This window comes from Netta rufina (genome assembly GCF_964035555.1).
Source record: "Netta rufina genome assembly, chromosome: 1".
In the NCBI taxonomy this organism is placed as follows: Eukaryota; Metazoa; Chordata; class Aves; order Anseriformes; family Anatidae; genus Netta; species Netta rufina.
Window position 1 is genome coordinate 152,938,778 of NC_140123.1, and position 24,156 is coordinate 152,962,933.

Here is a 24,156-nt window from a genome sequence, read left to right on the forward strand (position 1 = left end):
ACTCTCCCCAAGGCCTCCATTTTATAACCAAAGAAAAAAAATTTATTTTTCCTTTACATAATTTGTTACAGAACAACTCAGTTGAACATACAGAAGTGATAGGACATTTATATGGAAATTGTTTTTTTTTTTTCCCCATTTTTTTTTTTCATATTTGGTTAAACAAAATACATCTCTGTAAACAAACCCAAGACAAGGCTCTAACAAAACCAAACAAGCAAGAAAACAAACACGGGCTCCCCCTCCTCCCTGCGGGACGGGGCCGGTGTGCCCACCCCGTCGCAGCAGCCTCGCTGCCCCCAGGGCCGTGACCGGTCAGTTCCCGTTACCTGAGCAGCTGGATCACGCTATTTTGCCCCACGGGAGAGCTGCTGACAGGCGAGGAGAGGCAAAGCAGCCCCAAAGTCCTTTAAAACATCTTTGCATATTGTGCACTGATCCGTTGGCTTGCAGTTTCCATGCAAACAGGGTTTCTCCAAAGTGCGATTTTCAATCAGCATAGAAAACGTTGCTGTTGAGATTTATTTATTTTTTTTCCCCCTCTTCCTCTCTTGAAGAAATGGCTTCAAGTCAGGAGCAGAATGGCTGCAGGCTTCGCATTCTGCTTGTGAAGTGTTTAAAAACTCTGCCGGCTGGTATCGGTCACTGGAATGTGTTACGAAACGGGACTTTTTATAGAAACCTTGGGTTCTTAGAACACAGGAGCTGGCTGTGCTCAGCACGCTGCAGGACAGCGAACGCCACCGGGGTCCTGTCACGTCGCACAGCCTCTGCCCTTGGGGATGGCGAGGCGCGGTGCAGCGCTCCCGTCCGGCTCCAAACAGCTGCTCGCGCTTCGCAGAGCTCTCAGGGACAAAGAACTGAGAGGGGGTGAAAAGCCCGCAGCCCTCCGAGGCTTCGCTACCCCCCGAGCAGAGCCGCTGGAGCCCCTTCCCTTCCCTTCGGTTACTGTTTAACCCCCAGCTCAGGTGGAAAGGAGGGAAGCAAACAGCAGCCCGGCCAGGAGCTGCTAAACGCAGCGAGCTCTGCTCCGAATTCAGCCCCGTGGAAGGAACGACAGCGTGCCCAGCGGACAAACCAACCCACCCAGACCCCTCCCGGAGGCTCCGTGGCCGGTCACGTTTTCCCCCGCGGAAGGGAGGGGAGGAAGAAGCCGCCTGCCCTTAGTGGAATGTTTGGCAGCCAGCGCTCAAAGAGAAGTTGGTTCAACCACCAGGCCCCGGGCTGAAGGTTCTGGTGGAGCCTCTGCACCTCCCACATCAGCTGCAAGCGACTACAGAAAGGCAAAACCTAACTATTACCAAACCTTCCCTCCCTAGGATGATTTTTTGCCTTCATAACTTTAAACTCCCTGGTAGAAAAGCTCCTTCTGGGACATCCTGCGTGACATTTGTGACCGCGGGCTAGACTTGTGGAAAGAGGGAAGTAAAGAGGGGATGAATTCCTCTAAAAACCCCCTCAGGGTTATTCCCCTCACCGAGCAGCCCCTAAACCACCGGGTGACCACGCAGAAAACCAAAGCAGCCTCAGATGTTGAAGAAAACAAACCCCAGGACAGTACCAAAGCCCATGCAGACTGCCGCCTCCACCACGTTCAGAAACCTGACACTCCTCCACGAGCCTGCGCTTGCTGTTGCCACATCGCCAAACGACCGCTCAGGCACAGACAGAAATCCTCGGAGATCCTGGCGAGGAACCCTCTAGCTACCCAAAGAAATTCTTGGAAGATGACACTTCGTTTTTTTTCCCTCTCTAATTCTTGGCACAAGCCACCCCTACAAAGCGCAGGGTCGTGCTGAGCCCCGTACCAGTCCTAGTGTTCTTTGGAATTGCAGACGCCTTCACGACTACTTGTTTTGGAGACGTGCAGAGGAGCGGCAGCGTGCTCGGCCCCTGCTCCTCCCCAGTAAGCTCTGCGGGGAGTTACTGACCACGCGCAGCCTTGGATGATTTGGGGAAAGGGAGGCCAGAGGCTTCCATGCACCCTGGTCCCAAAGCCCAGTTTTTAAAGAGCGCGACGCCTTCTGGTCAGCTGAAGGGCACACAGCTCGCTCACCTTTGTAATTAAAGTGATTAGCTTCCAGTTTCCTCCACTCTGCCCTCGATTCTTCCCCACCCACCGCCCCCAGTGTCCTAAGCCACTGCCCTATTGCACCAAGGAAGAAAGGAAAGAGCCTAGGAAAGGAAGGTCCAGAAGAGAAGAGTCGGGGCACCCATTATCCAGGTTTCAGGACGTCAGGAGTTCCGAAAAGGGGCAGAGCTGTAGTGGAAGGACAGAGTGGGTCCGGGTCACACGTCAGCTCGCCAGCTCTGATGTGCTTCCACCTCCTCTGGCACCACCAGCAGGAGTTCACAGTTCTTTCCTCTCAGCTGGTGTTTCAAAAATTTCCTGCAGCAAGGTAAAACAGAAACCTGGAATATTTGTGGTGATGTTTTTCTCCCCAACACCACCTTTCGGATGTCTTCACCCCAGCTCACAGCAGCAGAGCGCCACCCAGCCGCTCGACGTGGTTCTGCAGCCCCTTCCTGCCCATGAGCTTTTTGCTAACAACAAACCTGGATTAATCGCAGTAACTGTGAAAGTCAAATCAATGTTTTCTCTGCTATCTTCCAGCCCACGTTTCCAAAATTCACTCCGTAGCAAGCCCAGATTTATTGAAGAAGAGCACACACACACACACCATTAAATCTACCAGAAGCCCTGCGCGGCAGATTTGCATCGCTTTAAGCTGGAAAGATCTTTGTGGGGAAATGCAGAGATTGGTATCTGATCACACTGGAGCCCCCGTGGAGAGGAGGCTGCGGCCCATGGAGAGCCCCCACAGGAGCAGGGCCCGGGCCAGAGTTGCAGCCTGTGGAGAGGAGCCCACGCAGGAGCAGGGGTCTGGGGGGAGCTGCCACCCACCCGTGGGAGACCTGTGCTGGAGCAGTTTGCTCCTGGGGGATGGATGGACCCTGTGGTGTGGAGCCGTGTGGGAGCAGTGCTTGAAGAGCTGCTGCCTGTGGGCAGCCCCCACAGGCTCAGTTCGGGGCATCCCATGGAATTAAAAACTTGGGGTGGAAACATTTGTGGTTTAAGGACAAATTCCCAGCAGGGAAGGGAGAACAGGAGAGAAACCCACAAATACACACGAAAACAACTGAACAAACTCACCTGAGCTCGCTTTCACCTCCAATCCACTCCGGCACCTTGAGTTTGGAGTCGAGGTTGTAGTAGGTGCCTCCCACCTCCCGGACACAGATCCAGTGCTGTCGCTTGAGGGGGAGCTTCAAGGGACCCCAGCAAAGGCTGGAGGGCAGGTTCATGATGAAGCCCATCACGTTGGACAGGGCAATGACATTAACATCCCTAGGAGAGTGCAGAGAACAAACGGCAAGAAGATTACGTTCTGGTACTCTAACATCACCTGTTTTGTGGGTTTTTTTTGTGTGTTTTTTCGTTACAGACAGCAGCCATCTCTGGAATCACACAATTTCTCAATACCTGCGCTTGTCCCACCAAACTGCCTCATAGCCTTTGGTCTGAAGCGCTGCCATGATTACGTTCACATCATAGTTCCCATTCCCCAGCATGCTCTTCTTGTGGGGCGTCACCATGGTGTTGGGAGACAGCCTGCAAACAGAACAAGAGGCTGCTCTAGCAGGTGCTTGTCGAACCCGTATTCCAAAATTGCCATAAATCTCTACGGCTGTTTTTACGGGGTTTGTTTGTTGTTTAACCATGAACTAGTCCATTTTCCCCTCATCCCTCAAGCCAAGGGACCGAGGGGGCTAAATAACACATTAGCAACAACTTTGTTACACAAAACCACCAAGGATCCTAGCTTTGACATGACAGACTGCAAAGTGTGAAGCTTTTTCCTCTCCTTGAGCTCATTGATACTTCTGAACAGTGCTTTAATTATCATTCCCTCAGCTGAGGGCTGGAACAAACACCAGTTTGCCGTTTAGAACAACGGTTATCACGACTTCAAGAGTTCAACAGTCACCATCAGTCTTGATGACTGGATGAGATGGCAAGAGCTAGGGTAGGCTGGCTGCAGGAAAAGTCGTTCTCCTGTCCCCTGCTGGTGAATGAAGGGTATTTGCACACAAAGGCATGAAGACGTTTGGGTTTGGGGGGTTTCTGAAGCACTGCCTCTGCTAAAAAATTACAATACACATCTATCTGTTGCTGTAGGGAACTGAACAGCTCATTTTGCTGCTAACAAATCTTTTAAGCTTTAATAAGCTTGCCAAGACACCACTTGTATTAGTGCAATATGTAAAGATCCGGAATCACAGTCCATCATGTTATTATGGAAAAAAACAGGAATATTTGCTGTCTACAAACACAGATGATGGATGCAAGTCATAAAAGATGGAGACTCGTACCAATAATAATAATAAAATGCCACAGTCACTTTCACAGTTTTATAAGTATTTTTTTCCCCCAAGAGACATTGTAAGGAGGGAAAAGGATGAGGCAGTGAGTTACTATGAGGACAAATGGGTTTCAGCTGCTGGAGGAACAAGCACGGTGGGGAAACTGGGAGCCCCTCAGGGCAAGGTCATGCAATGCCAAAGAAGAAAGTGAAGCCTGAGCCCAGTTCCGTTGTGATGGGCTGCTCTTTTGAGTGCTGAGAACAAGGCTCAGATGTTTCACATCACCCAGCTACCTACGTTTCCCCTGCTTCTCCTTCACGTTGGCTCCATCCCCCCGTGCTCCTGATGCTCCTGCACACCCTTTGCTCGGCCTTCAGCACGGTGCAAGTCCTGCAGGCACCGCTCCTCCCACAAGAACACCTCAGCACCTCTGCGTTCAGCTACAGGGCAGGGCGTTTCAGACCAGCCAAGGCTAGGAAAGGCACGGACAGATAATTTTCTGTATCAGCTGTCTTCTTGTGGCGCAGCCAACTACTGAAGAACAACCTGGGAAGGCTGCTGTGTTACCTACAGCAGGGAGAAGAGCCTGGAACAACGTGGGAACCCCAAAATCTCTCAGTACCTGCCGCTGGGCATTTCTGAGCAAGGCTGTGGCATTTGCAGAAAGTCAGAGTTCCCAGCCTCCAACTCTCTGCTGTTCTTTATAATCTTATAATCGCAGAGATGCTGCTGCAGCTCGTCACAGCCCCGCCAGCATGGCCATAAAGCAAGATCACTCAGCTACAACTAATTCCTCAGGAACACTGCTTCAACCTATTAGCTCTCATGAGCGCTGGCAAGCCAGGAAAGCCTCCCAATGAACAGGGCTTGGCTCGCACAAGCACCCCCTTGTGGCGCAGTTTTCCAGAGACAAGCACACTCGAGGGCTGAAAGTATCTTTGTCCTTTCCTGCAACTTTCAGAGCTCCAGAAGTGAGATGGAAAAAAAAAAAAAAAAAAAACAATAAGAGGCAACACACTAAGAAGTGTTACCCACGAACAAACTTTCATCAAGAATTACCCCAACACACTCCTACTCACATGCACCTAAATGATGTCCGGTCATCAGCTGAAGGATTCTGATTAGACAAGGAACAAAATTGCCTTCCCCCGCTTTAATAATAATAAAAGTATTTATCTAGAGACTGAAGACCGACAAAGTTGGACAGAATCCCTGGTAGTAACCCTTCCAAGCTTCCTAAGTCACAAACCTTCGTCACCATGTTGTCCTAACGGAACGGGCTCAAACTCCAACACAAAGTTGTCTTTCCTAACCAGATCTCAACAAACAGGCTCAAGGGAAGCGAAGCAATTTTGTTTGCATCTCCATGCAACATTTGGAACGAACAATCTCCCTTCCTGGAACAAAAGCCAGAGAAACACCAAAAAGACAGTTCTTGGACTAGGGAAGAGAAGAGAGGGAGGGCTACAGAACCAGAGGGGAGCTCGTAGCAAGCTCTGACATACACTTGAGATAATGATAATAATCAGAGGACACTGGCCTCCAGCAGTGAAGTGCAACAAAAGGGAAATTAATGATTAAGCAACGCAGTTCAATTATTCTTCAAGGGATGTGGTCAGCGCTACAGAAAGCTTAAGCTTATTTGCGATTTCACTACCTTGTCAACACCAGGCTTAAAAAAGAAAATAAGAATTGTACCCAGCACCATTCCTGCAGCGTATTAAATACACTCATTGGTCCTTTGTCACATTCATTAACGCACAGACTATGACGAGACACAGGAAAGAGAAATGGAGAAGCACTGTATAAAGGCAGCTAAGACCATGCTACTGAAAGGCAAGTCGAAGAGCCAGACAAGTAAGAACCCAACGCAGATGCAAGGGTGGTGGCGATTCTTGTGCCTATTTTATAGCTCATCTGTTTCTGACAGATTTCCACGGCTATTCCATACTTCTGTGGGGTTGAATCAACTGCGTATCTTGACCTGAATGCTAAAATGGATCAAAACCAGGCTGGAAGGAGAGAGAAATTCTTCCTTCTAGGGCAAGCAGTCTCACCAGAGGAGCAGCACCTCCATCTGAGAAGTTCCAGGCAATGCACTAATTCTCTCTCACCAAGCCCAATGAAAACCAACTAATTAGATCACCGCACTACCTCTATCACATGGACTGCCTTGGTGTGCTTCACGCCAACAGGAATCCATCTGCGATTGAGATTCTGACAATCGCTGCTCTGGAACAAAACCACAGAGTCCTTCCGCTGGACAAAGAGCGCCTTCACACCGCTGCGGATCAGCTCCTCTTGGTGAATAGGAATATTATCTACAACACCGTCATAAACAGCATGGCCATCTGATAGCTGCGGCTACCCATCACCACGATTCTTTCACCAAAGAAAGGCAGGCGTGTACTCGATGAGTCAAGCCCCTGTTCCACAAATGCGCTCGTTTTTGGGACGGCAGCACCAGGCGAGCAGCTCCCTGAGACCGCTTTGTCCACCAGGACCCGCACAACTGCTGCCACGGCGCGTGATTTGCTCCATGGAGCTAGCGCAACGTGCTGTTGGTTGCTGGTAACGGGTATCCAAGCATAACCTACGTTGTTCTAACAATTCCAAGAGCTGCAGATTGAGCATCAGGGGGAGACTCCATTTCCTCTTTGATTCCTTAGTTTTTCAGCAGTGAAAAGCCATCAGGGTTTTCAAAGGCATGCTCAGGACAATTTCCATAAACAACATAAATAAAACAGTGAGTAAAACATGTGCTGTTGTACAGGGCACGTTCATCATTTACAGTTATTCCAGTAAAACTCAAAAATGCTTTTATTAGTTATCTGAAACTGCCAGGAAATGCTTAACAATGCTGCAGAAAACATGGATCTAGCTTCTGAAGTCAAATCCGGTTTGACAGAGTACCCAGGATCTCACAGCACGGAAAAAAGCCGACAGCACCTGAAGAACTTCACGTAACTGCTTGAGTAAGTCCCTCAATGGGCAAAGCTTCTGATTTCTAACAGCTCAGAAGTTTTGCAGTATGAAATGGGGAAGTTTTGGGGGTGACCCCTTTGTCATTCCTGCTGCTTTCGCTCTCTCAAGTCCATCCCCACCTCCGTTACTAATGCAAAGGCAACACACTGACACCAGGCAGGGACAAGAGTATGGAAGGTGGGTAGAAGATGCATTAGGGTGGGTGTGGGGGAAGAGACGGTGCAGTAAAGCACATGACAGCACCTGCAACAAAGCTTTCGGACCCAAATCCGGCAGCCAGAGTCGTTTGAGAAACAAGGAAAAAAAAAGGGGGGGTTTCTAGATGGAGAGGAGGGAGGAAAGAGGCAGGAGAGGTGTTTAAAAAGAAGCTATTATTCAGTTCAAAGCAGTGGCATACTCTGAACACCTCTGTTCTGTTTCTCACCCAAAATAAGACCTGAGGACCCCTCCAAGCAACTGAGGAGAAGGGGAAGCCAACGCCAGCGCAGGGAGCGTCCTACCTCTGAAAAATCTCCTGCAGGGTTTCCCTAGTGAAGGCGTTGCTGTCCTGGAAGACATTGTTGAGGGCATGGAGGGCACACAGCTCCCTGCGCTGCTTCTCGTGGTAAATATGCGGCGGTGGCGGCGGCTGGGGCGGCTCCGCTGATTCCGACTTGGCCTTGTCACCTTTCCATGGCACGCAACTCATCTTCTCGCGGGGCGGGCGGCGAGCAACGAAGGCGCCTCGAGTCTCTCCACCAAGAGCGAGGCCAGCAGCCCGCTGCCCCTTTACCCCCGCGGCCGGCCCCTTCAGCTCCGCGTTACCCCGCCTTCACACCCCACAGCACCCCCCCACCCACCTCCCATACCCCGCTGAGACCCGGCGCGTCCCCTCCCGCCCCCCCCCGAGGCCCAGCAGCGCCGTTCGCGTGCGACCCTTCACGGGCGGAGCCCTCAGCCCCGGGCGGGCGGCAGCTGGGTGCTCCGCTCCTTCTCTTCCATCGCCCGCCGCGCCCGCAGCAGGCCCCGGGGGGGGAGCACGGCGGCAGGGCGGGCCGAGGCTCCTCAGGGCGACGAGAGGGGACCAGGGGGGCGGCGGGGGTCGCCAGGGAAGGCTCAGCCGCCGCCCTGCATCGCCCCTCAGGGAGGAGCCGTTAGGGCCGTTAAAGACCGTTAGGGCCGGCAGCGGGACGGGGGGGACGAAGCCGCCGCTCGGCCCCGACCTCCCCTCCCCACTGGGCATGCGCGCCGCGCCTCAGGAGCTTGTACAGCCCCCACAGACCCCCGGCGCGCGCCTTCGCTATGCCATTGGTCGGTGTGTCTGCCTGTTAAAGAGCTCCTCTTTCTTATTGGTTCCTCCGAGAGAGTGCCCGCCCACCAAGGTGGGCGCTGCCCATCTGTGGTAGTGGCTTAGCCCCGCCCCTCCACCCGAGCCTTACCCCTGCGATTGGCTCCGCGCGCTGCTCGTCAGCACGCCCGGCCCTCCCATTGGGCGCACAGCCCCCGACACGTCGCGCGCGCCGCGCCGCCGGGGCCACCCCCCCCAGCCACCCACCCGAACCTACACCGCCTCTCCCATTGGGCCCCTCCGCCCCGCCCTCACAGCCCCGCCCCCGTTGCCATGGCAACGCGCTAATCGCGACCTCCCATTGGCTGCCTCCCTCCGGGGTGGGCGGAGCCAGCGGCGGGCGGAGGGCCGGGGCAGGCAAGATGGCGGCGGCGGAGCGGAGCCGCTCCCCGCTGGGGGGCTCCCCGGTGCCGGCCTGCATCTTCGCCCCGGAGCCCGGCTCCCCGGCAGGGGGGCCCCGGCTGTCGGCCGCCGCCGCCGCTCTGCCCCTCCGCGCCTCCTCCTTCGACGCTGAGGACGGCGAGGGGCTCAACGGCGAGCCCGACGTCGACCTGACCAGTAAGGTAGGCCCCGGCGGGGGGCGGCCGCCTCGCCTCAGCGCCCCTCAGGGCCGGGCTGAGGGGGGAGGAGGGGGAGGAGGGCTCGGCTCGGCCCCCCGGGGGTCCCAGTGGCTTCTCCCGCTCTGTCGGTCCCCCCCGTGCTTCCACCACCCAAATCCAGCCGCAGCTCGCTTGTGTTATCCCCCCATCCCTCCTCTGTCCGCTTCCATTCCAAAGCTTTGTGTTTCCTCACCCTCAGAACCGAATAAATCGTGGTGTGTGAGGCTTTGTACCTTTCTCTCCAAGGGCATGACCCAGCGCGGTGCCGTGTTGTCTTACTTTTGCGCTTTACTTCCTCGTCACAACCTGTTGGGCCGCCTGCTCGTGTCTTAATGAGCTGGACGAGGTTTTGATGCAGGACGCCGGTACCCACCTGTGCTTTGTCTTCGGTGCGGGTGATGCAGAAGAGGGCACAGAAGGACGCTGAGGGCTGTCACTGAGCCTGGACAGGCAGGAACCCGAGCACAGCTCTGACAAAGAGAGAAGAAAGCCTGTCTCCCCCTGCCTCCATTTGTATTGACAGCCAGTCTTCCGTTCCTAAAAATCTGCAGGCATCGTGGAAGCAATAGGTAAGTATATAAATATTTATTTATTTATTTATTTATTTTGCCTTTATTACCATTTATTTTTCTGTACAGCAGTGTATATGCGCTGTCTTTTCCCTAAAACTTTGATTCATCCCCATCTTGGATGAGCGCTAAGACCAAGCTCTGCCCCATCTCCCCAGATGAGCCCCCTGCTGTGTGCTCAAAACAGCAGCCCCACGGGCAGCAGCTAACTTGGTCTCTCCCCTTCCACCCCCCCATTTTCTCCGTCTTCCCAGTTAATTGCTGCTTGCCACTTCCTGCTTAAAACAGTGACTCTCCCTGCCATCAGTTCATATGCTAGCTTTCCGTCCAGGTCTGAGCCACCTTGCCACTGTGTTGCAGGCTTTTCCCCCAGTCCTCCCGCTGAGCCCAACGCGCTCATTATAAGGCGTGCTCTTAGAGGAGAACATTTGGGGTTCTGTTGCCAAACACCTAACACCTTGTCGGTTGATCAAGCGAGCAGTTCCATTCGTCAGCACAAAAACATACTCTCAAACTAGAAAAAAGTTTTTTTATTTTTCTGTTGTTGCGAAAATAAAACAATAACCGGTTGGTCCTTTTTTTGCCCTATAGGAATTCTGAAGTCCTGGACCCGCAGGACTCCTACCGTTAACTGCTCGATGCCTGGCAAAGTTGAAAGAAGGGAAGTGAAAAATTTTGACGCGGTGAAAACCTCTGAAAAATGAGAATACGTAGTCCAAGGAAAAGAAAAAAGCGCAGAAGCCAAGATGGAGGGCTTCTCTCTCACAAGGAGTTTGCAAAGAACAGGCTCCAGCTATCCGGGAAGCTAGCTAAAGAGATCTTCAACACAGCAAATAAAGTCTTGCAGTGACCGTGGAGAAAGGCTGCAGTGAACCGATCGACTGAAACGTCCCCTGATGCTTGGGTCAACGCGTGGCTGAAGCATCCGAAATAGCTGAAAAATGAAGCTAGTGCTGAAATTTGAAGAAACGGAAGCTAGTGGCCTCTCCGCTGATGGCCCCTCTGTTATTTTATTGATTCTTATTAATGTAACAGCCTGATTGATAGATGTTCCTGGGACCCCGACCGCTGAGCAGTGAGCCTGCCTGCTGTGCTTCCAGGAGTTCCTGAAAGAGCTCATGAGGCAAAACGAGCCCTGCGTGTAAACGCACAGCCCTCCGTTCTGCCCTGATCCAGCCTCTGATTCTCCTCTCAGTACACGTGCATCCCGTGGTCTCCTCTAAGAGAAGAAAAAAACAAGCAAACACCAGAACAAACGACTGATAAAAGCAAAACTCAATTCATCGCCGCACAAAAGAGGAGGACTACGTGGATTTGCAGATCAGAGCGCTTTGCAAACCGTGCCAGGTAGTTCAAAGCCGTAGGTAGGGCATGCACCCGAGCAGGCACAGGAGGGCGGTTGCCTCTCAGCTCCCTGCCCCTCGCAGACACATTCTGAGTGACCATTAATGTTTCAGGGACGCGTTGCTTTGGCTGCCTTAAGCCATCTGATCAGCACTTGCTATCCGTGCTCCGTTTTCCCAGGTGCATGCACTGCTACGGTTTTGAAAGCTGCTTTGGTTAGGGGATTTGGGGTTCTCCTACACTCTAACTAATAAAAAAACCCTTCAGCACCTACGTAGCAGTAGGTGGCAGAGGTAGTTCCTGCGTGAGTGCACGTTTAGGTTGAGCACAGGTGGGTTTAGGAGAGAATGTTGGACAGGCTTCACATGGAACCATCGTGAACTGCCATAAGCCACGTGCTTTGGGAACATTTAGCACCGATTTCAGACTGGCCTGGAGGGAAATGCGTCTTCCTGGGGTGATTTTGGAACGTGTCTGCCACCCCACCGATGTGGCCGCTCCGTGGAGGCCTCCACACGAGTTCTTCTTTGCCAGAAGCGGTGCTACGCGCAAAGATGTTCTGGGAAAAACCCTTCCCAAAGCACTTCCTTATCTTCATTTTCCTTTCTTTCAGTCCGCTTTTTCCTTCTCTTTGTGCGCGGTAGGGAAGGGTGAAGGAAGTTGTGGCTGTTGCAGTAACTGCAGTCAAAGCTTGTTGGGAACGCAGCTGCTGGCTTGCAAAACATAAATTTTCCAGTGTAAACGAAGTCCGAGCTTGGACAAATAACCTTGTGCAGCGTCACGAGGAAATAGTTGTCGGTGAAGCTGGTCTTGAAAAACGCAATACCAGAAAGGGGTCCTTGGGAAAGACCCCTCCTCTTTCAGCAAAGCACGCCGGTTGGTTGGCCCTACAACTGGAGCTGGCTTTGACATCACGTTGGGTGTTTCATCTCTTTTCCAGCTGGTGATGGTGAGCCCGACTTCAGAGCAGTACGACAGTTTGCTCCGGCAGATGTCAGAGAGGATCGACGAGGGCTGCGGGGAGACCATCTATGTCATTGGGCAGGGATCAGGTGAGTGCAGCCAACTCAGGAAAACAACAAAAAAAAAAAAAACAGGAAAATTATATAAGGACAGCCTGGTTCATCTAATGATTACTGCTGAAAGTAGTGCTGACTTCTCCAGAATAACTTGGAAACCTCTGTAAAGAACATGTGGGACTTTTTTTCATTTTTAACCCCACCAGCAACTGTCTTAGGAACGTTTTGTATAAAATCATCCCGGTCTTTTTTTTTGGAAACGAGGCATAAATCATCTGGGAACAACAGCAGAAGATGAAGGGTATAAATAACGTAATGCCAATTTTAAGAATGACTTCCTCGATGTCTGATGAAGGCCGTGTTGTGTCTCGTTCTGGTCACTTCTCCATTGTAAATAATATTTTCACCCCACGGGGCTATGTTGGGGATGCTTCAGATGGCCAAAATACGTGCTGCTGACTTGCCTTGTAAGCACGTGCCGCGGAGAGGAAGGTTTTCCTTCTCTCAGCGTGAAGCTTTTTGATGTCACCTTTACCAGGGTGTGACCGCAGTCGTTTATTTGCCTTTGCAGATTTTAGCAGTTTAGCACAGCTTGCCTTTTTGCTCCTGTTCACAAGTGGCATATTTGCATCCCGTGCTGATAACAGGCCACTGAGCACGGCCCGGCTTTGAAATTGAGATTTCCTCTCCGACTTCTCGTTTCATTTCAGGCCACCATATAGTTGAGGGAGGTGGGGATCTTTGCTGGGGATTGAGGCTATTGGAAACAGCATCTAATAGAAAAAAAATATATATATATATATCTTCCACTTTCTCATTCATTTTGAATGTTTATGATTCTGATCATAGTTAAAATGCTGATCAGTTCGTGCAGGCTGCAGTCACTGCTCACCGACTGGTGAGTCAGCTGTGAATATAAATGATTACACAGCAGTGGTGTTGGTCATCCAGGTGCTACGTGTCTCTCCACCTCTCTGTCTTTGTTTGGTTTTGGTTTTTCTCTCTTTTTATCCACAGAGGAGACTCGGGCCTGAGATCTCTGCACCTTCTGAGCACCTGGCGCGCAGGGAAACAGCCACGAGCTCTGGTGGCCTTTCACGTGGCTAGGAAAAAAAAAAAAAAAAAAAAGCCCCCTGGCTTTCACTGGCTCTCCCCTCTTTGCTTGGGTGGGCTGCTCAGAGGCAAGAGTGCCTCCTTGTTTTTCCTGGCCTCGTGCTCGTGTCAGCATTTCTTTGGAGTGCCAGGCTGCAGGCAGCGAGGCAGGCCAAGGCCATTGTTTTAACTGGAGCGTGTGGGGGCTAAAGGAATTGCTGCACGGGCCAGATTTGCAGAAAAAGTGGACTTGGGATGTGGCTTTCATGAAGTAAGCCGATAGTTTAAATTGCTTCCACATTTTGCTGGTTAACCGTGGGGATATTTCAGTCGCAGCTTTCCTTTTGTTTATGGTTTTTCCTCTATTGTAACGTGAGAAGAGATTTTCTGTCAGGCTGAGGGAAATGCACGCAAATTACCTTCAGCTCGTGAAGTGAGGGAATTAGAAATACATTTTTCTGGCCAATCTCTTCAGTTTTTGTTTATAATGAGAGTAAATAAGGTGAAAGAGGGTGTTTTTGTAACATTTTTTAAGGCTTAACGTGAAGACCATCCCTTTTTCTCCCCGACAAAGGACGTTTGTTCTGTTTACGTGGCTGATGTCTCCGGTCCGCATGTGGATCCTGATGGGTGTGAAAGTCCTGGGCGGAATGGAATTGCTGCTGCCTCTTGCGGGGCGGTTCTCACTGACTGTCCTTTGTCTCCTCAACCCCACAACTAGATGGGACCGAGTACGGCCTGAGCGAGGCAGACATGGAAGCGTCCTACGCCACGTTGAAGAGCATGGCGGAGCAGATCGAGGCGGACGTCATCCTCCTGCGGGAGCACCAGGAGGCGGGGGGCAAGGTGCGGGACTACCTCGTTCGGAAACGCGTTGGTGACAACGACTTCCTGGAGGTCAGGTGAGGAGCCGGGCGGGTACAGGGTTAGGCAGCAGCCCAGCCACATTTTTACCCCGTGAGCAGGCTGCGGTGCTGAGCCAGCAACGCTGACTCCAGCCTGGGCGTTGCAGCTGCCCAACAAAGGGAGCTGAGCTTGACCCCTCCTTGCTAACGAAATCTTTTTGGTGCTGTTGCTCTCTGTTTTGTGCACGAGCTATGAAGGTTCGCCTCTGGTTAGCTGAGGGCTGTTGTTTGGGTGACAGCTCCGTGGTTTAGGGGTCTTTTGTGTGCTTGAATCCCAGCAGGGAGCCACGTGTGCACGTGTCTGCGTGTGTGCGTATGCGCGCGCTGCTAGAATACAGAACTTTTGATTAATGTTTCCATTCTGCTCCAAGACTGTGATGATTCAAGTCACCTTCTAATGGACATCTAATAGCTTGTGTAATTTGGCTCGAGAGCCTGCCCAGACTTGGATGGGGACGGATTTCCAACATCTGCCAACAGCCATGCTTGTCACCTTTATCAGAGGCAGGAGATTGTTGTTCCCAGAAACGGCGAAGCTCAAACAACACAAACCTTTTAGGGGAAAACCCTTTCCTACAGCAATCTCAATTTCCGTGCTCTCCCTGGCACCTGGTGCAGCGTGAAAAGTACAAAAAAGGCAGAGGGATTCTAGCCCAAACCGGGATTTAGACTTTTCTTTTTGAATTGGGCCAGCGTGCCTATTTGATTGCAGAGAATGGGAGTTGGAAGAGAGGCTCTGTCTAGCACCAAGCAAATCTGGATTCAGCTCTCTGTGTTGCGAGCACCAGTAACATTTCTCTGCAGTCTTCCACATCCCGGTTATCCCATTAACTAACTAATCTCCGCTCTGTTTGTGAGGCTCTCACATTTTCAAATTTCTATTTGCAGCTTAGGGAGAAAAATCTAATTATTTACAGCAGCAGTGGCGTTTGTTTTTTTTTTGTTTCTCTGTCTCTTTTTCTTCAGCTCTCAGGTTTTACCAGGCTCCTTTTTCCTCTCCCTTCCAGGGTAGCAGTGGTTGGCAACGTGGATGCGGGGAAGAGCACGTTGCTGGGTGTCCTGACCCACGGTGAACTCGACAATGGCCGAGGCTTCGCTCGGCAAAAGCTCTTCCGCCACAAGCACGAGATCGAGTCGGGCCGCACCAGCAGCGTGGGCAACGACATCCTGGGCTTCGACAGCGAGGGCAACGTGGTGAACAAGCCCGACAGCCACGGCGGCAGCTTGGAGTGGACAAAAATCTGCGAGAAATCCACCAAGGTCATTACTTTCATTGACCTGGCTGGCCATGAAAAGTACCTGAAGACCACCGTCTTCGGCATGACCGGACATTTACCCGACTTCTGCATGCTGATGGTAGGTAGCAAGAAAAATACACGGTAGCAGCACGAAGGGCGCTGTTCACAGCTGTGCAGCCTCAACTTTTTTCCTACTGCGAGGCCCTTGTGGGTTGTGGAGGGAGGCGGCGTCTGCCAGGGGTGGAGAGCAGCAGCCAGTGGGGGTTTTAGCCAGGATTCTGAGGCAAAGTGACCCAGGACAGGCAGTCACAGAGGTCCAAGATGCACAATTCTTGAAAATTGAAAGGTTTTGAGACTCCAGAACACCTGGTTAGAACTGGAGGAATGAGTTCTCAGTGTCTGTGAGCATTTGAAGTGAGCTGGGGCTGCTCGTACAGTCCCAGTGACACATCGGCAACCTAATCACAGCCTGCTGCCTGTCTGATGCAAGACCTTCTCTGTAGCCCAGCTCCCTGCAGGAGGAACGCTGACATCAGGGTGTTTGTCTCCCCGCTGTAGGTTGGCAGCAATGCTGGCATTGTAGGGATGACCAAGGAGCACTTGGGCCTGGCCCTTGCACTCAACGTTCCCGTCTTTGTTGTGGTGACCAAGATCGACATGTGCCCTGCCAACATCCTACAAGGTGAATCTTCCCAGCTCTCTCCAGGCGTGTTCCCTACCTCTGTGTGTGCTCTTGTCCTCCGTTTGGGTTGAGGAGTCGTTGCTGGAGGAAAGCTGCCTTGTCTGGGTTTGACTGCATCTTAAACACCTTCCAGAAATCTATCCCTACTTCCCCTGGCCTGTTCTGCAAGGCAGGTCGCTTGTAGTCAGCATTTCAAAGTTACCCAGGCTGGGGGGGCTCACCTGGGCAACAACAACAAAAAAAAGTATTTGCTGTATGATTTTCTTTAACCCTAGGGGGAGAAGTGGTTTTGCTTTCTCTGTAGGAATTTAAACCTGGAGGGAAAGGCTGGGAATCTGCCTTCCTTCCGGCCCGCAGTTTGATCGTGATCTCTAGCTGCGGTCAGACTCATTCTCTGGCAGCAGCTAGTCGAAAGGGCAGCTCCCGGGTACATCCTGCTCACCTGAGCACTCCTCTGCTCTGCTGCCATAACTGCAGCAGCTCCTTCCTGTGTCCTCACAACCAACCAGCACGTAACCAGATCATGGTTCAAAGCAGCTGCATGAGTTGTGGTAGCAGGACTGGAGCAGACACAGGGGAGGGATGGCAATGAGCAGCAGAGGCTAGCAACTTCCATGCTCAGCAGCTGTTAAAACAGCACGTCTGACCCCAGCAATGGCCCTTTAACCTGTGCTTCACGTTTTTTCAGGTTGTGACCAGCTCTCACCTTTAACATTCTCTCCATGTGTTTCTCACGCCTTCGGGAACATGCTGTGGTTAATTGGAGTGATGCTTTTTTTTGATAAGCAGTCTTGAGGATTGGGAAATTGGGTGTTCCCAGTACCGTCCGTAGTTAGTTCATTTCTGTAAAAATGCTGAATGTTTTACAGGTAAACAGAAGCATGCGATCAAAAGGTAACCCGAATATCTCTGTAACAGAGATTCGGCAAATAAACGAAAGGCCTGACCATAACACAGTAACTGGGGAGGAAGGAGAATGCTTGGCTCGGTGAGAAGAGCTTCTCTTGGGAGAAGCCGCTCCTGTGTCATGTTCTGTTTAAATTAAATAGTCACAAGATTTGGCTCCGACGTATCTGTGAAGAGCAGATGGCATGATTAAGTGTTTGTGTTTGTACCCAAAACATTACTCTCCCATAGGCAATCATTTGTGCACAAAACCCATCTAATTGGATGACAATTGCAGAATGCAAATGATTTGCTCTTTTAAACCATTGTTAGCTTTTTTTTTTCTTCACCTCGTGTTGTAAGGCGCTTTGCAAAAGACTGATGCTGGTGCACCCCTGCTGGGTGTCAGATACGAGGCTTAAAAAAATAAATTAAAAACAGGCAGGAGATCAAAGTTGGGAGCCGGGAGATTTATCCCAAAACAGTTACTTCTGGATCTGGTCCCCCTGCACCCCCCTAGCCTATGATGATGATCTTTACCCTCCTCATTCTTCTCTAACCTACAGCAGGTTGATTGCCAGCCAAAGTGTTTTGAGGTTTGTTGGGTCAAAATTGATTTCTAATCCACGTATTCTCAAATATTCCAGTTCCCGAGTGCTGACGACTTTCATTGATTGAATTCAATGTGAGGAATCCTTTGTAGGAAGGGGAAATATTTTGTAACTCCTTAAAGCTATTTAACAGGCAGCTGTAAAACTTCATAGCATCGCACTTGTCGCTGCAAACGTGTGTGTCTGTTCCTGTACTGTGTCGCTTGGCAGCCGGCATGAAATGGAAGCTGGAATGGCTCCTAAGTCCCACCTTGGCTGCAGCAAACTCGTAGTGGCACTCACACACCTTCAGCCATCTCCTCCTGTCTGTTTGTGGCAAGAGTACCAGTCTCCCTTCGGGAAACCGAACAAAAGCGATTTGTAAAGGCGGGAGCTGCTGCCCTAACAATATTCGTTTCACCCTTTAAGAAACCCTGAAGCTGTTACAGCGACTGCTGAAGTCCCCAGGGTGCAGGAAGATCCCCGTGCTGGTTCAGAGCAAGGATGATGTCATTGTAACAGCCTCCAACTTCAGCTCAGAGAGGTAACGGGAGCAGAGGAGAGCCGTTTCTCTTTCGGTCCTATTTGGAGACTGGGTGAGAAGATTCAGAGAGAGAGCCCCATTGTCTAGCTGTGTTCAGGTTGTATTTGCCATGTGGTGTGTCGATTCCCCGAGAGTGTGTTCTGAGCTGGACCTGCTTGTGTTCCCCTCTGAGGCAGAAAGGAGAGGCTGCTGCTGGGCAGCCTGCAGAAGATGGCAGGGCATGCTCAGTTTCCTTCAGTCCCGGAACCTTACACCTTTTCCCGACTGTCATTAGAAGACAGAGACAATGCTGCAGGGTTTCAGACGTGGGGTGTTGTGCATCCGACTGCTTGCCAGGCTCTCCCTTCCTAGCACTGTCCATTGAATGCAGCCCAAGATTTTTGGATGTCTTCCTACACGTGGAATCCCAGGCAGGGAAGCGAACTGACTCCGTTTTCATCCATTTTCCTTTACAGGATGTGCCCGATTTTCCAGATTTCAAACGTCACTGGGGAGAACCTAGATTTGCTGAAGATGTTTCTCAATCTCTTGTCTCCACGGACCAGTTACAGGGAAGAAGAACCAGCAGAATTCCAGATAGACGATACTTACTCTGTCCCGGTAAGGGCCCTGGCATTTTAGGAATTTTCCCCTGTGTTTTAGGTTGAAGAGGGCATCTTCCTTAGAGAGGGGGATGTTCCAGAGCTCACCTGCTAGTGTAGTTGAGTAAACCTGCCTGCTGTTTCTTCCTTTTGGGTACAGGGTGTAGGAACGGTTGTGTCTGGGACGACCCTGAGAGGCCTAATCAAGCTGAATGACACCCTGCTGCTGGGGCCCGATCCTCTTGGCAACTTCCTCCCTATCGCTGTCAAGTCCATCCACCGCAAGAGAATGCCGGTCAAAGAAGTGCGGGGAGGCCAGACTGCCTCCTTCGCCTTGAAAAAGGTGAGAAGAGCTGCCCTGCACCCCCAGAGCAGGAGCTGCCCTTCTGCTGCTATCGGTCTGCTTCTGCAAACCTCAGCTACCTCATTTCACAGCACGGTAAAATCCCATAGAACCCCTGTGGGTCCCGTGTCCTGGTTGTTCCGCCGAACAGGTGCCAGGTAAGAGCAGCGAGACCCAGGCTAAGGAGGAATAGCACTGGAGATGTGTAACAAAGCCAGGAAAGTCTGTGCTGCAGCAGCAGGAGTGTCCAAATTCCAGCTGAACTAGATTTTTGCAGCCTTTGCGTATCGTTGTTGCTTCCTGCTAAACAGCTATGGCTTTGCCTTTTGGTGGCCATGAGTTAGGATCTGCGAAATCCCTCAGGATCCTGCTGGATGCAGTCAGCCAGAGAAGCAGATTTTCTTCCCTGGAGGATCACGCTAAAGCTTTTCTGTGTCACTGCTTTTCAGATCAAGCGTTCTTCCATCCGGAAAGGGATGGTAATGGTGTCACCCCGCCTGAATCCACAAGCGTCCTGGGAGTTTGAAGCAGAGATTCTGGTGCTCCATCACCCCACCACCATCAGCCCGCGGTACCAGGCCATGGGTATGTGTCACGGCGGTGTCTCCTCTTTGTTTCCCAGCAGTAATACTTTACGTCCGCTCTAGGCAAAGGTCTTTTCGCTCCCGATGGCTCTGTCAAGCTGAATGTAAGCCATGGTGCTTGTTTTAATGGTCCCAGCAGTCCGTGAGAGAGAGGGGAGGAATTCTACAGAGAAAAGGAGTGAGGAGAAATAGGTAAAAAGGAGATTTGGGGCTCTGAGTGTACTTATAGCCCGCCCGAGCCACATTTCCACAGTGGAAAGATTCTTAAGCTTCCAGTGCAGAGAGACTCGTTTCGGGTCCTGCCGTCTAGCTCAGCCTCTTGGTGTGTAGGATTCTGGTAAGGGGGCTCCAGAAAAGTCTCCGTTTGCAGGTAACTGTTGTAGCTTGTGTGTATTTCCTTTTGGAGGACCGAACAAAGCCTGACCCGTGTAGTCTGTGGTTCAGGCAGTCGATTTTTACACTTCAAACACTGCACCGTTAGCTGTAAAGTCGCAAGAGCCGCCTTAGATGTCTGCCTGAAGCTCATTCCGCTAACGGCACCGGCTGCTGACAGCCTTTGTGCATTCCACCCGCAGTGCATTGCGGCAGCATCCGTCAGACGGCCACGATCCTCAGCATGGACAAGGACTGCCTGCGGACGGGGGACAAAGCCACGGTGCACTTTCGCTTCATCAAAACCCCGGAGTACTTGCATATAGACCAGCGGCTGGTCTTCCGGGAAGGCCGCACCAAAGCTGTGGGTACCATCACTAAGGTAAAGGCTGAAGAGTCCAGCTTTTTTTTTTTTTTTTTAATTTTTGCCCATTAGCTGCTTTTAGCACTGAGAAGCCAGCGGGAGAATGGAGGGAGCAGCCCGTCCTTCAGCCCTGCCACGGGTTGCAGCTGACCGGCGTGCTTTGCTCTCTGGTGGGTCTTGGCTGGTGCAAATGAGGGAAGGAGAAGGTAGGGGGTGACCCAGATGCCTCTGACTTTTAAGACCTGGTCTTTGATAGCTCAGAGCCACTTTAAATCCCGTAGGGGTTCTTGAGGGCAACTCAGGGTTGCTTTGAACAGCTGCTGCCTGCGTTCTTCTGCCGATGGACGTCGGTGTCGGCTGTCCAGAGGCTGTTAAAAAGCACCACCGAGCCCTGCCAGGTGGGCCTGGCTGTTTTACCGTTGCTTTTGCCCTCTCCCTTTGTAACCGCGCAGTTACTCCAGACCACCAATAACTCGCCGATGAACTCCAAGCCCCAGCAGATCAAGATGCAGTCGACAAAGAAGGGAGCTGTGACGAAACGAGAGGAGGGTGTTCCCCCGCTTGGGATGGCAGCTGGGGGCCCACCGGCAGGGGACGAAGCCCCCTCGACAGCCGCGGCACCGCCGACACCCACTGCCCTGCAGCCATCGGTGAGTGAGGGAAAGAGCATCTCTGGTAGCTGTCTGCAGTTCAGGTTGGACCTCAGGAGAAGGAAAGTTGGCCAAGGAGAAGGAAAGGCCTTTCATTTCTAGACAGATGAGGCCAAGTTTTGTCGGTTAAGACTTCCCATCTCAGCTTGTCTGAGGACACCCCCCTGTTCTCGTGTGAAAGGAACGGAAATTCCATTAACTGCGAGCTTTGGGCAGCTATTTATCAGCTTCATCGCGTGGATTTCCTTTTACTGTACTTATCTAGAAAACAAAAGCTCCCGAAACTGAAAGTGTCAAGACAGTGGGTCAGCATTCTTCCTTTTAACTGTTGTAGTTGCCATTGGTCAGGTCTCAGCCTCTTGAGCCGTGCTGGCTGCTGAAAGAGGGCTGCTGGCAGAGGTTCTTCCCTGCACAGACACTTGTTGTTCCTTCCTGAGCCCTCATCTCCTCCTTGTCTTTGCCGTGGAGTCATCGTGGTTATAAGAAAGGCTCCTCCTAGCTTCATTTTTGTCCCTTCCCCTGAGAGTCCGCGTTGCTTTTGCTCTTGCTTATCTTTCTCTCTCTCTCCTTGCTGCTTCCCCTCAGCCTGCTCTGGATGAAGAGCCCCACGTCCGTGAGGGCAATAAGGTATCTGGCTGCTTGAAAAGAGAACCCTGGGTTTGCCGGCTGGATTTGGGGTCACGGTAGCAAGAGAAGGCTGGGAGGGGGGTTCAGATCAGTCACAGCTTCCACCCCAGGGTCTGGCTGTGTGTTGAACTCTGGCTGTGCTGATATTTCTGCACACTGAGGCGCCTCTTCTTGTTTTGCAGTCCAAAGCTGGAGGAGGAGGAGGACGGCGCCGTGGAGGTCAGCGCCATAAAGTGAAGTCTCAGGGAGCCTGCGTGACTCCTGCCAGTGGCTGCTGAATTTCCTGCTCCTCCTGCTGCTGAGGAATTCCTCCCCTTCCCTTCAGTTCTTATCCAAAAGATCCAGAGCAGCTTCAACCAAAATCCATCCCAGCTGATCGGCTGCAGAAGAATCTTCCCTCCTCCCCAGAGGAAAGGACGGCGAGGAGCATAACTTATAAGCTAATGAAGGTGATGAGACACAGAACTGAGTAACTGACACCTTCCTCCTCCCCCCTGTCGACACATTTTTGTACATCATGGGCTTAGTTTTTATTCTTATTAGTTTTTATTATATTTTGTGTGCATGAAGATGAGAGGAGACTCTGGATAGAAGCAAGAAGAGCCAGTTAGCTGCCTCCCTCCTCCCTCACCCCCTTCTGTCTCCAGGACCTGCTGCTCTCTCCCACACGCTGTCTCAGGCCCAGGGGCTGTCAAACACCTGAAATTTCGGACTTGCAGAGGTTAAAACAACATTGTTTAGGGTGGCTCCCTATGGTGTTGGTTCCTCCCCGCTGCGGCCACGTGCCAGATAGGTTTCTGGGTTCTCCCCCCTCTAAAGCTATTTGTCAGCGGGTTTAATTTCACGTTGTAGTGACTTTTTGAAGGAGATGAGGGTAAGAAAATGCGTTAGTTGGAGGTCTAAGGGGGGAGCAATTTGAAAATCAGTTCTTGATCTTAGGTTGAGGAATCCCATACAAAAAAATCTCCTCCTCAAATACGTTAGTAGCAGTGAAGATTTTAATTAGGGCCAGAATTAAACGGGCGGTGTGGTTTGCCCGTCCTGTTCCCCTTCCCATCTGCTCGGTGCGTTTTGGAGCACTTCTCAACTTGCCTCTCCAGGCTGTGGCAGCTCAGTCAGCAGTATTAAGAACATCGTGCAGGAACGCTCGGTCCGTCCCCTGAGCCAGAGAAAGAACCTTCTCACCTCGACGGGCAGAGAGCACGGGTGGGAACGTACCTCGGGAACAGAGACACCAGGCAAACCTCACCTCCCCTTGATTTTCTTTACTCCGGGATTTCCCAAACGTTTTTTTTTTTTTAGAAGTCACTGGCCCAAAACTTTGCCACAACGGAGGTGATTGGGATTGTCTTCTGCCCTCTTTGGCCGAGAGGGCCGCGATGAATTCGCAGCAAACGTACAGAAGTGCTTTCAGGTTCGGAAGCACGTGGTAATTTTTCTGACTTTCTTTTTGACGTGGTGAATCCTGGCTTCAGGAAGGCCCTGGGAGGACGCAATGAATTAGCAGCATCATGATTTTTAACCCCGGGCTGTGTGATTTGAACGACTCCCCGTTTGTTCCGATTTCTTTTCCTCCGACCCTGCCTCTCCGCTCGGCTCCCCGGAGGACAGGAGTTACGCGGTGGGAGCGCGTGAGCTTCTCCAGGGCGGATTTGGTCTTACCAGCGCTCCAAAAGCCTCGGAGGTGAGGGATTGGGAGCGGAGCCGAGCGTACTTTGCCTTAGAGACTGGCAGCCTGAGCAGGGGTGGCAGCGGGGAGGTCAGACAGACAGTCCCTTCCAAGCTACGTGCCTAAACACCAGCGCTCTCCCGGAGAGGGGGGAACCATAGGCGGCTACGACACCAATAGCACCCGCATTGTGAGGGGGTGTGAAGTGTGGCTAAGCAAGGGCACGCGAGGGCCCCTTGCCTTTCTGTCCCGGCCCTGTGGCGGCATCAAACTGCATCTGATTTCACCGCCCTCCGCTCCCCAGGGGAGCTGGGGGGGGGGTTCCCCGGCGGTTTTCTCTTCCTCCATTCCTTGTGCTCCACACGAAGGAGACTGCCGAGACTGGAAGAGGGTTGGCTTCAGTTCAGGCGAAGGAGGCGGTGCGATCTCTCTTTTTTTTGTGACCAGCATTCAAAGATCACTCGGGCTGGCGTGATCTATAAAATAAATTTTAAAGAAGGTTTGTTCCGAGTTCGTTTCGGTCTTGTCGCTTTTTGTCCCTCCGGAAAAGAGCCGCTCGCGGAGCCACGCTCCCTGTGGCTCTGTGCTGTAGGACCCGCCAGGGCTTGGTGTTGGCCTTTTCCTGCTTTCTTTGCTTGATCTCAGGTTCACCAAGGCTTCTGCTCTACACGGCCCTTTTGGCACACAGGTGAGTGTGGCTTGGAGACAGCCCTGGCTCCTGGAGGTGCTGCTGGAGCTGTGCTCTGCCCTCTGCCTGTCTTCATCCCCAGCCCTTCAACCCCGTCCCGTTCCCCATTTATCCCCCGGGGCAGTTTGAGGCCC

At 51.9% G+C, this 24,156-nt stretch overlaps 2 protein-coding genes across 4 annotated transcripts; one reads left to right on the forward strand and one right to left on the reverse strand.

Annotated features, from left to right (window-relative positions):
* Positions 1-25: 25 nt before the first annotated feature.
* Positions 26-8,154, reverse strand: JOSD1 (Josephin domain containing 1). The gene is made up of 4 exons (XM_084291513.1): positions 7,851-8,154; positions 3,485-3,613; positions 3,155-3,349; positions 26-2,389 (listed from the first exon to the last, which is right to left on the reverse strand). The coding sequence occupies exons 1-4, from the start codon at positions 8,036-8,038 to the stop codon at positions 2,290-2,292; spliced, it is 612 nt and encodes a 203-aa protein (XP_084147639.1). The 5' UTR covers positions 8,039-8,154; the 3' UTR covers positions 26-2,289.
* An 870-nt stretch (positions 8,155-9,024) lies between these two features.
* On the forward strand, positions 9,025-23,844 carry GTPBP1 (GTP binding protein 1). 3 transcript variants are annotated; one of them, XR_014618592.1, is made up of 14 exons: positions 9,025-9,240; positions 12,130-12,241; positions 14,022-14,202; positions 15,213-15,561; positions 16,002-16,125; positions 18,030-18,144; positions 18,600-18,744; positions 18,886-19,068; positions 19,518-19,653; positions 20,228-20,406; positions 20,841-21,038; positions 21,624-21,665; positions 21,848-22,114; positions 22,236-23,844. XR_014618592.1 is itself a non-coding variant. In XM_084289792.1 (13 exons), the coding sequence occupies exons 1-13, from the start codon at positions 9,040-9,042 to the stop codon at positions 21,941-21,943; spliced, it is 2,061 nt and encodes a 686-aa protein (XP_084145918.1). In that variant the 5' UTR covers positions 9,025-9,039; the 3' UTR covers positions 21,944-23,844. The 3 variants fall into 3 exon arrangements, 2 of the variants coding, with proteins under 2 accessions (XP_084145918.1, XP_084145919.1); XM_084289792.1 differs by having other exon boundaries at positions 21,848-23,844; XM_084289793.1 differs by lacking the exon at positions 21,624-21,665 and having other exon boundaries at positions 21,848-23,844.
* Positions 23,845-24,156: the final 312 nt, after the last annotated feature.